This window comes from Perca flavescens, chromosome 11, assembly GCF_004354835.1.
Source record: "Perca flavescens isolate YP-PL-M2 chromosome 11, PFLA_1.0, whole genome shotgun sequence".
NCBI lineage: Eukaryota > Metazoa > Chordata > Actinopteri > Perciformes > Percidae > Perca > Perca flavescens.
The window spans coordinates 19,334,973-19,347,590 of NC_041341.1; the positions used below are offsets into that span (position 1 = coordinate 19,334,973).

A 12,618-nucleotide genomic window follows, 5' to 3' on the forward strand; every position below is an offset into this window, starting at 1 on the left:
CAGCAGTGATAATAGGCTTGTTGATTTGACTGACACTCCATTTGATTACAGACATGAGAGTGACATGAAGTAATTGAAATATATGATGACAGCTTGTAGGTGTTATTAAATCACAGAGCGCATGCATCACCCTTTCATTAAAACACAGCTTTGAATTTTTCACAGTTTTGTTGCATGGTTAACACTTGTGACACAGCATTGATATGTGTATATCTGTTTTGTTATTAATATGATAATGTGAGCAGGATCCGCTGCTCTGTATGCATGTTAAACATCTTGTGCCATGGCTTGATGCAAAGTGAAGTGTCCTGCTGTTGGCCCTGGACAAATAAAGGACAGGGAATGGGTTTGTACAGTGAGGTTAGGCTGTGACAAGTCTCTTTGTTTCACCCTCACAGCCCTCTTTATTCTGAATGACTTGTCAGCTTTGATACGAGGCTAGTGGGAAATAATTCCTGGGTCACAGACAGCTTTAGGGGGTAATCAGACTGGGTGCCCATCCATCCATCTATCCATCCATCTTCGTCCGCTTATCCGGTGGCGGGTCGCGGGGGGAGCAGCTCCATCAGGGGACCCCAAACTTCCCTTTCCCGAGCAACATTAACCAGCTCCGACTGGGGGATCCCGAGGCGTTCCCAGGCCAGGTTGGAGATATAATCCCTCCACCTAGTCCTGGGTCTTCCCCCGAGGCCTCCTCCCAGCTGGACGTGCCTGGAACACCTCCCTAGGGAGGCGCCCAGGGGGCATCCTTACCAGATGCCCGAACCACCTCAACTGGCTCCTTTCGACGCAAAGGAGCAGCGGCTCTACTCCGAGCTCCTCACGGATGACTGAGCTTCTCACCCTATCTCTAAGGGAGATGCCAGCCACCCTCCTGAGGAAACCCATTTCGGCCGATTGTACCCTGGATCTCGTTCTTTCGGTCATGACCCAGCCTTCATGACCATAGGTGAGGGTAGGAACGAAAACTGACCGGTAGGTCGAGAGCTTTGCTTTCTGGCTCAGCTCTCTTTTCGTCACAACGGTGCGATAGATTGAATGTAATACCGCACCCGCTGCGCCGATTCTCCGACCAATCTCCCGCTCCATTGTCCCCTCACTCGCGAACAAAACCCCAAGGTACCAAGGTACTCTCCCTACCTGGAGAAGGCATTCCATCGGTTTCCTGCTGAGAACCATGGCCTCCGATTTAGAGGTGCTGATCCTCATCCCAACCGCTTCACACTCGGTTGTGAACCGATCCAGTGAGTGCTGAAGGTCACAGGCCGATGATACCATCAGGACCACATCATCTGCAAAGAGCAGCGATGAGATCCCCAGCCCACCGAACTGCAACCCCTCCCCACCCCGACTACGCCTCAATATCCTGTCCATAAATATTACAAACAGGATTGGTGACAAAGCGCTGCCCTGGCGGAGGCCAACCCTCACCTGAAACGAGTCCGACTTACTGCCGAGAACCCGGACACAGCTCTCACTGTGGTCGTACAGAGATTGGATGGCCCTGAGTAGAGACCCCCTCACCCCATACTCCCGCAGCACCTCCCACAGTATCTCCCGGGGGACCCGGTCATACGCTTTCTCCAAATCCACAAAACACATGTAGACCGGTTGGGCATACTCCCAGGCTCCCTCCAGGATCCTTGCGAGAGTGAAGAGCTTGTCCGTTGTTCCACGACCAGGATGGAATCCGCATTGTTCCTCCTCAACCCGAGGTTCGACTATCGGCCGAACCCTCCTTTCCAGCACCTTGGAGTAGACTTTACCAGGGAGGCTGAGAAGTGTGATACCCTGTAATTGGCACACACCCTCTGGTCCCCCTTTTAAATAGGGGAACCACCACCCCAGTCTGCCACTCCTTTGGCACCGTCCCAGACTTCCACGCAATGTTGAAGAGGCGTGTCAACCAGGACAGCCCCTCCACACCCAGAGCCTTGAGCATTTCTGGACGGATCTCATCAATCCCGGGGCTTTGCCACTGTGGAGTTGTTTGACTACATCAGTGACTTCCGCCTGGGAAATCGGCGACAATCCCCGTTATCCTCCAGCTCTGCCTCTAACATAGAGGGCGTATTAGTCGGATTCAGGAGTTCCTCAAAGTGCTCCTTCCACCGCCCTATTACCTCCTCAGTTGAGGTCAACAGTGTCCCATCCTTACTGTACACAGCTTGGATGGTTCCCCTTCCCCCTCCTGAGGTGGCGAACAGTTTTCCAGAAGCACTTTGGTGCCGACCGAAAGTCCTTCTCCATGTCTTCTCAAACTTCTCCCACACCCGCTGCTTTGCCTCTTTCACGGCAGAGGCTGCAGCCCTTCGGCCCTTCGGTACCCTGCAACTGCCTCCGAGTCCTCCGGGATAACATATCCCGGAAAGACTCCTTCTTCAGTCGGACGGCTTCCCCTGACCACGGTGTCCACCATGGTGTTAAGTGGGTTACCGCCCCTTGAGGCACCTAAGACCCTAAGACCACAGCTCCTCGCCGCAGCTTCAGCAATGGATACTTTGAACATTGTCCACTCGGCTTCAATGCCCCCAGCCTCCACAGGGATGCACGAAAAGCTCCGCCGGAGGTGTGAGTTGAAAGTCTGTCGGACAGGGGCCTCCTCCAGACGTTCCCAATTTACCCGCTACTACGTTTGGGCTTACCAGGTCTGTCCAGAGTCTTCCCCCACCCCCTGACCCAACTCACCACCAGATGGTGATCGGTTGACAGCTCTGCCCCTCTCTTCACCCGAGTGTCTAAAACATACGGCCTCAGATCAGATGAAACGATTATGAAATCAATCATTGACCTTCGGCCTAGGGTGCTCTGGTACCAGGTACACTTATGAGCATCCCTATGTTCGAACATGGTGTTCGTTATAGACAATCCATGACTAGCACAGAAGTCCAACAACAAAAAACCACTGTGGTTTAGATCAGGGAGGCCGTTCCTCCCAATCACACCTCTCCAGGTGTCTCCATCATTGCCCACGTGTGCGTTGAAGTCTCCCAGCAGAACAATGGAGTCCCCCACTGGCGCCCCATGCAGGACTCCACTCAAGTTCTCCAAGAAGGCCGAATACTCCGAACTCCTGTTTGGTGCATATGCACAAACAACAGTCAGAGTTTTCCCCCCCACAACCCGCAGGCGTAGGGTAGCGACCCTCTCGTCCACCGGGGTAAACTCCACCGGGGTAAACTCCAACGTAGCGGCGCTCAGCCGGGGGCTTGTGAGTATCCCCACACCCGCCCGGCGCCTCACACCCTGGGCAACTCCGGAGAAGAAAAGAGTCCAACCCCTATCCAGGAGTACGGTTCCAGAACCGAGACTGTGCGTAGAGGTAAGCCCCACCAGATCTAACCGGTAACGCTCCACCTCCCGCACCAGTTCCGGCTCCTTCCCCCACAGAGAGGTGACGTTCCACGTCCCCAGAGCCAGTGTCTGCTGCCCGGGTCTGGTCCGTCGAGGCCCCTGACCTTCACTGCCACCCGACCCCAGCGGTTCCTCCCACAGGTGGTGGGCCCATGGGCTGGAGAGATGGGAGCCACGTAGCTTGTTCGGGCTGTGCCCGGCCGGGCTCCGTGGCAAACCCGGCCACCAGGCGCTCGCCGACGAGCCCGCCGTCTGGGCCTGGCTCCAGACGGGGGCCCCGGGCTTCCTCCAGGCAGGGTCACTCCATCTCTACCTTGTTTTTCCACAGGGTTTTTGAACCATTCTTTGTCTGGCCCCTCACCTGAGACCACTTTGCCTTGGGGGACCCTACCAGGAGCACAAAGCTCCAGACAACACAGCCCTCAGGTTCACAGAGACACACAAACCTCTCCACCACGATAAGGTGATGGTTCACGGAGACTGGGTGCCATACCAGCAAAAAACTAACAAAAACCCCATCTGCATAAGACTTGGCTCAGTGCAGAGCCAATGAGTAAGCTATCCCAAAGCTGTGCTAAGAAATTTATCTAAAGGACACTTTAGTGTTTTACTCTAGTTTTTACAACTGTTTTCACAAACTCTTTGCAACTCTCATGGGTTACACACACATTGTTATTCTGTTTAAAACATTGGATCTGGGGTGATAGGAAAGCTGATACAATCTTACAGCTATAGTAAACTTCATAATATAAATCACATTTTAAAATCTACACAGGTATCCAAAGTCAGTACAAAAGTACAATTTCATAATGTGTCTCTGCATGTATGTGTGAGTGATAGACAGGAGAGAGGAGCATTACTTCGACAATAGTTTGGATCAGTGGAAGTACATTTCCAGGATAATTGCCTGAAATCTGGTGCGTGAACCTTCCACTCTCTGTGTTGCCGTTCTCAAGCTCTGTTCGCTTCGGGAAAGAACAACATATTTTGAGTTACCAAGCTACACGCTAAAAATGGCAAGTTTTGAAGAAAATTTGGATTGTGCAATACGGCAGGCCTGCTTGGTTCTTTCGGGGAATGATTGTAAAGATTTACAAAGAATATGTTAACAGCATTTACTATCTAACTGGGAAGTTTTGGGGCCGATTTGTGGGGATTTCTATGGACAAAGTAGACAAAGCGATACACTGAGAGCAAATTATGTTTAACCATGTTTCCAGCTAATTTAAATTGCTCACATTGCTGTATTGTGTGAACAGTTAACATCATTTAATATTGTATGTGGCGTTTTCTTTTGCAGGGTGCAAATGTTCCACCAAAACGTTCCTTCCTTTTTTGCAGAGCCATCATCGCGGAAATTAGCGCCACCCAAGACGATTGTGATTGGTTTAAAGAGATACAAACAACCCAGACCATTTTTTCTCCTATCCTAGAAAGTATTTGTGCACTTCGCAGCGCTGTGGAGAGGTCTGGCAATGCAAGGCTACTTTGACACTTTAGCAACGCTGTAGCGTGCCAATTTACAGTTTATTTAAAGAAACTTGCTGAGTCCTAATAGAAATGCTAACAATGGAACTGTATACAGCCAATAATGTCTGGCGGTGGACTTGATTGCATCGCCAGCTCTCATCTCCAGCTACTCACGGCACAGCAGGATTTTTGTATACCTTTTCCCAAAGCCATGAACCAGCAACATATGTGTACATTGTCTCCAATATAGTAGACTAGAGCAAAAAGAAATGCAGTGTGATTGCTGAAAGATCAACTGCTGGGGAAGTTGGGCGATGAACTGCATTGCTGGAAAAGCTGTGAGTGAAGAATAGGAGTGTTATTTGTACTTGTAAGGATAGAAGGATTAAAGCAATTAGTAGAAAATAAAATTGAGCACGCAACAAAAATACCATACCAAAGATGAAATGTTTTGTGCAACTTATAACTAACTGAAAAATCTTTTCACTCAGTGTTTTAACAAATGATCTATATGTAATAGTTATTGTTTCATTTCAAGCCCCATGAATTGAGCTCTGGGGTTGAATCACAATTATCTACATTGCAACTATGGGACTCACTAATGTGTAATAGTTTTTGGAATACAATTTCGGTCTATGGCAAAAAGGAGATGTTGTATCAGGCTTTTGCTGCAGGCCATACTTGTAAGTAGGATCAAGTCATTGCTGGTGTCATTCTTTTCATGTTAGATAGATGGACTTTATTGATCCCCAACTGGGACATTCATTTTATTGTTGACACAATAAAGAATAATAAAATAAGTTAATTTGCCTTAGTCTTAGTAAGACACTACAACAAACTTTAAGATGCAGCAGTTTGTCTTTGCTGTAAAAGAACTGTCTGGCCCACACCATCCTGTCAGTTGCTAAGGTGTGGTCTGTGCTCCGCTGGATAGATTATCTGGGAAGCCACAGTGCTGTTTTAACCTTGGCAGGGAAGGTTGTGGCACTTTGCTGAGTGGTGAAGTCCCTTGAAAGCTCCTTCCCATATGTTGATGTATGACAGTCTTATTTTTAAGTGATGTTGTTGCTCTGTTGAGACTGCTGGAGCACATAGGTTTGAGTAGGTTTGTTATGTCAAGATAGATTTTTTTTTCTCCTCTTGCCATATCTGATAAAATGGCTGCACTCAAACTGTGTTGCCCAAAGGTCTTGCCAGTAGACTTTGTGTAATATTAATGAAGTTCCTAAATCATAACTATATTTTGAAATTTAATTTCCAGTCAATGAAGGCCTGATCAGTATAGAGGAAGTGTGTAAAGAGAGAGGGGCTATGATGCTGGAATTGTGAGCTTCATGGAGGGTCTTATTTGACTAAACATCTGCAATGGGAGGTCCACCTGAATGCTCCAGTGACATATTTGCACTGGAGTCACCCTTTACTCCAAGATCAAAGCCTTTTTGTGGATATGCATACCAGATCATACTGTGTATAAATGTCTCATTATTTTGATGGTATCTACTCTAATTTTCAGACACTTTCACACACCATGTTCTTGTTTGTGATAACCATAACAATGAAGTTTTTTGGGAGAATTAAATATGTAACATTCCCTATCCACATGCTTGGCAAAACCCACTACCTGTTGTGAAATGAAATAGAAGATGAATGGTACATTTCTATAAACAAACTCCCATTATGAAAATGATGAAACACTTTTTCCACACATTTGAATTCCATGCATTTAATAAAAGGCTTTTTTATGTAAAACAAACCCCCATGGTGAAGATGATGAAACAATTTTAAAGTCAAAATTCATACCATATAAAGTATATAAGATACAGTACGTGTTTTCTCTTCTTTACCACCCTCTGTCTAGTTTTATGCCTTGTGTACCAACACACACAACGATTTACACTCACAACTTGCCATTTAATCTGTCTGTTAAAAAGTAAGCTAAGATTTATGTTTACTTTATGGAGTAAAGAGAAATTAACTGCACTGTTTTTATTTTCCACAAGCCTGTGTGGCTTTAGCCAGCAACTTAAGCATTTGTTCTGTGTCTCTCACTGCCCCCAGTGTGCAACACATCCCCCCCGCCCTACCACCTGCACACTAACATTGCTGTAGTAACTGAAAATAATTTAAATGAAATTATCAACATAAGGATACAATTTTCTGTTATGCTTGTCACACACTGTAGTCACGATTCTGCATGTGTTTCTTGATCTGCTTTGATATGCAAGACCCTGGCACTTAAGCCATTGGTTGGGAACCAATCTCTTATGACATATTACATACATTCTGGGTGTTACAGTCTAAATCTTTAATATGTTACCTCATGTTTCCATTTGTAGATGCCAATGTGCAAAACAATCTCCTGCTCATATCATATTGTTGCTCACTCACTACAATACGGTGCTCGCTAAGTGACATCAATTTCTTGTTCTACTGCTGTGCAATCTATCTGTTGCTGCATACAGTGAGAATTTTACAGTTGCCGTCTGCTTACAGCTGCTTCCCTGATTGGAAGCTCATACTGATTGCAGACGATGTACATTAGATCAGCATTTTATGAGGGGAAACTGAAATCTTATTTGATTTGGCTTGTGTGGGGAAGAAAAATCTGATTATAATGTGTGCAGGGGTACAGAAGGGTGAAATATCATCCATGTAAGTCATATGACTATTTAGGACATGCGATTAACATATTTTATGCCTATATGCATTATCGTTTAGCCTTGAATTTAAATTGTTGTGGGCGTGTTGATCTGCACTGTAAATGACAATCCAACTGCTCCCCTAACCGTCATCTTGTTTATTTATACCGGTATATCAGATGTGTTACGCTTTGTGTCATTCTAAAAATGTGGTAATTCTGAAGCCACATCCCAAAATTATTGTATTATTATTGTTAGTCTTTTTTATATCCCATGTGGAGTGGGATCAGATCACAGTAAACCCAACCACCTCATATCAGGCTCATTAGATTTTTGAAGGCAGCATTTCTTTCAGAAATCACATTCAGCCTCATCCTTAAATGTGATGTAATTAGATATTAGTAATTTAGTGTCAACTAAGCACATTTTAACTTATAAAATAAGATGGACACCAAATAGGCTACTGCTCTTTGTCTTCACTTGGTAAAGAAAGAGGCCCCACTATCCCATCTTTTATTTTAAAAGTAGGAACAGGATGAGCTTTCACGTCAAAATTTAAATTGGGTCAAATGTAGTTACATAATTCCCAAAGGTTAAGTTGTAGATCTAGTGGCCCTCAAATTTGTTTTGTGCTCTCTTAAATCTTTTGTCCTGAATACACTTCCATAGTTTTTAGACTGTGAAAGGGAAAAATTACAGACTGAGTCTTCTTAAAATGGCTGCTTGGGAAAATTGAAATGCTGTAGATCATTAACTTTTGATACACTTCAGTTTTTTAACAATTTCATCAATGATTTAATGATAGAGAATATTTGAAAAAAATGTATTATCTGTTCACCTCACTGATTTAACTTTGATAAGCCCTTGCCAATGATACCTCTTATTGTCAGACCAAAAAGAAACATTACCTGTGATCCTCTTCTACAGTGCACAGAATCATGTTAAAGAACTTACAAGGCACACGCCAGTTGTTTTACTCTGTCCATTTCTGAAATCAGCAACTCATTTAAGGATGGAAAATATCATGTTGGTGACACCTTAAATCTTAGTTTGTGAGCTACAGTTCTGAGAAACCAAGGGTTATGTGAAAGAGCAGGAACTACAATGCACAATCTACTCTCACCCCCTCATTTGTTTTGTATAGTTTTATGTTTAAAAGTTCAAATGTTTGAAAGGGCATCTGACAAACTGAAGTTCCAAATTATCTACACAGTAACATTTGACATCACAAAATTAAATTTTTGTTTGCTACTGTAATTCATTACTGGCTCTTTTGTGGTGCCATGTCTCAAGGGAAAGGCCACAGAATTTTGCGCACACCATGTTTTTGATTTTGTAGGATATTTACGAAGTCTGAATAAGTCTATGGTAACAAAGCCAATACCAAAAACGAAAAAGTGTGAATAGTTTAAACCAGTGTCGCCATCTCTTATCCATGGAATGTAGCTAAAGCCAGTGGGAGTTGGTGATTGGTCGTAGGTACACACATTCACAGCTCATTCACACTTCTGTGTGGCTACTGATTGGTCGACTGAATGTGCTGCAGCTAGCTAAAGTTGATTTAATCTGCTAGAGACAGTTGGGATTTTAGGTGACAAAGTCAGCCGTTGCCAGCCAGAAATTAGATGCCTGCATTTGTCTACCTCTGTCTAAAATCAAGCACCCATTGTTTAAAAAATGACTAAGAAATTTAAGTTGTAGCCTAAATCTGCCACGGACATCACTGTAAACTGCACATGTGCCCTGTAGTAACTAAGTGGAGATGATGCTTAGCAAACTCTCAATTTGAACACATTTCAGGTAATTAAGACCTCCATGGGATTTTGCAAACCACAATGGAAGAACATAAAAGTTAAATACTGTTATCAGCTCAAATGATTGTGTCCAAAATGAGACATTTTGCTGTAAAAGTTTTATTGAATCATTGAGTGAATTTTAAGCACCAGATTTGATGGAGTGAGAGAAAGATAGGATTTCTTGAAGTTGAATGTTCTAATTTTATTTAGCCTACTCCAGTCATGTTGTATAATTAGTGTCACTTTAAGTATGGATACAAAAACACTGTTCTGTTTTTTTGTTGTTGCTATTTTGCAGGTGAACACCTTCGTGTATGTCCTCAAGGAAACACATGTTGCACCCAGGAAATGGAGGACAAATTTGGCCAACAGAGTAAACAGGACTTTGAGAATCTGGTTGATGAAATAAGTCATGAATTGAGAAGCACCTTTGTTTCCAGACACAAAAGATTTGATGGTAAGTCTTTTTTTTTTTTTTTTTTGCTTAATGTTTTATGATGATACATTTTTCTATTTTGTCTCTTTTTGTCAGCAGTTTGTTGGTAAGTCACCATAGAAGGTTGACTGTTGTAGTTCTGTAGCTGTCTTCCCTTAAGAGGAGAAAAGATGTGAAATCTCATTAATATGCTTTGGAGTGGAGAACCCTCTTGTTGGATTAGACAAACATGGCTTCTTGCACAGCAGATTGACAGCTTTAACAGCAGTACAGAGCCACACTCTGCATTATTAAGGCTGTTTGGTGGTCCTGTGCTCTGTGTGATCTTGTCGTAGCCCAATGGGGACTGTCTTGACCACCACACATCCACTGAGCTTGGGAGGGGATGTACTACTCATTACTGAACTGAGATTCACTGTACCTCTCCACCTCTCCCTGTTGGTATCTTCTCTATGCAGTCTGCTCTTTCCAGTTAATTAGAAATAATAATCCCTCCAACTCCCAACATTATACTGTGTAGGAAGCAGCAGCTTATCACTGTGGACAATAGTAAAGGGTGGTGGAGATGAAAATTGTTAAGCATAACCACCTGTCAGCACTGTCAAACGATTTAAGAATGCAGCATAAAACCTTTTAAGATTACAGTACCGTATCTGAATTATCTTTCTCTCCAAGTGAATGGCAGGACTCTTCCTAAGAATAGAATATATACTTTATTGTTATTGCCCAAGCTTATGTACAATTAAATTTGCTGTGCCGTACCTGAATATGAAAGTAATAAATACACAAATACTCTAACATACACTCAGGCACAGTCATCACAGTCAATAAATATATGAACAAGCATGAACAAGGTGCTTCTCAGCATAAGGAAAGTGCCCTAGTGTTTCCTTTTTTAAATCAAGGAATATTGTATTATAATACTGAATGTACATTAAGAGTGATGAGACTTATAAGATGCTATCTAATATTGTTATTAGTACTTAAACCTTTGCATAGGCTATACTGTATACTTAACAAGCCTCCTATATTCAAAACCACACATCAGTTTTTGCTTCCAGTAGTTGATAAATGTTTAGTTAAAACCTTTTCCATTCATAATCATGAAGAAATGGCAACGCTGCAACCATGTAACCATCAAACTTTGGCAGGCTTGACTGAAATAACGGGTAATTCTTCAGTGCCAGTATCAGCAACTTTATTTATTATAGCACTCTCCAAAATAGTGGATACAAAGTGCCTTACAAAGAAAAGAGAAATGTAGATACCACACATAACATATAGAAAAGCCAAAGAAAACAAGAGAGATTAAAGTTTAAAAAGGCTTTTGATGTGTACTGAGACTTTTGCGGGAGGCTATTCTTCAGTCAAGGAGCAGCAAAAGAAATAGCAGAATCATCAAAATAAAAGGATATTGTATGCCCAACATGTTGCCATCTATGAGCACTGTAACATGACGGTTGATAGATGTTTACATCTTTTGTAAATGGATCATATTTAGTATGATTATTACATAATATTGTCTTCCTGTGACATGGTTTGCATATAAAACAAGCTTCCTGCTTTCATGTAATAGCAAGACATAAATTGAAGTTTGAGTCTTATTAGCAAATTTAGCACATTTTCAGCTCTGTATTTTAAATCTATTTGCTTGCTTGTCATCTGTGGTATTTAAATTGCAAAACGACTGTGAAAATGGAGAAAAGTAGGGGCCATGAATCTTAAATTACCTTTTGAATTCAAAATTGGTATTGAACAGTAATAGTACTACCGGTGCAGAGCAGAGACTACAACACAATAAACATGTTTGATCTGATGTTTAACTAAAATAAAAGGTCACACTATCTTTTTATTATTTTTATCTTATCTTATAGTTGTGGTCCAGCAGTATTAGCAAGTATCAGCATCTTTGATTTCATGTCCTTGTCTGTTATTTGAATTAAGGCTTATCTTCCACTACAGTATATCTCCTATGATTCCAACATATACATTTTTATGAGACTTAAGATTTTCTAGTTCCAGAATATACCACTGTTACATAATGCACACTTTGTGTCAGCACCTCTTTGTGCCGCATTACACCTTTTCACCATTCACAGTTTGTGGGATGATCTTTTACCATACTGATATACATAAATTACATAAGATACCTTATTTCAACATGAATACAACCTCTTCTGAGATCTCATGATTGAACAGCAACACTCCCAAAGGTTCAGTTAATGTAAAGTAATTCTAATGTTGAGGGCTGCAACTAATGATTATTTTTCATTGTCGATTAATTTTATTGATTTTTTTCTCGATTAATCGTTTAATTGTTTGGTCTGTAAAATGTCAGAAAATTGTGAAAAATGTTGATTAGTGTTTTCCAAAGCCCAAGTTGACCTCCTCAAATGTCTTGTCCACAACTCAAATATATTTAATTAATACCATAGAGGAGTGAAAGAAACTAGAAAATATTCACATTTAAGAAGCTAACTCAAACCAAGGAATCAATTATCAAAATAGTTGGTGATTATTTTAATAGTTGGCAACTAATTTATTAATAATAATCAATACATCTTTGCAACTCTACTAATCTTTGACCAAAAGTAAGAGGTTAAAGCATAGATATTCCATGTCTAAATATATCCAATGTCAATAACTGAATTGAGTGATTAATAGGACCGTTCGATACTCACTAGTCAATGTCTTTCTGTGCTCATTCTTTTCAAACTATCCAACATGCTGTATTATATGAAACAAATATTCAGTTACAGCATGCAACGCTCAGATGATTGCATATTGCCCAGAAACTCAATGTCACAATGCCTGGGTGATGGCTGTCTGTTTTTCTTTCCAGGAAGGAATATACACTTCTTTAGCTCACATGTGATTCCTGGAAGCGTGCATAAATAAATAAGTGTTATTTTGATCATCCGCT

The 12,618-nt window shown here is 42.1% G+C and overlaps 1 protein-coding gene across 2 annotated transcripts in view; it reads left to right on the forward strand.

Moving 5' to 3' along the window:
* LOC114564000 (glypican-6) overlaps positions 1-12,618 on the forward strand; it is a 90,789-nt gene that overhangs the window by 12,782 nt on the left and 65,389 nt on the right. For both annotated transcript variants that reach the window (XM_028591087.1, XM_028591088.1), the window contains exon 2: positions 9,558-9,716. In XM_028591087.1, the coding sequence (XP_028446888.1) occupies positions 9,558-9,716 (159 nt within the window). The remainder of the gene's footprint in view (positions 1-9,557; positions 9,717-12,618) is intronic.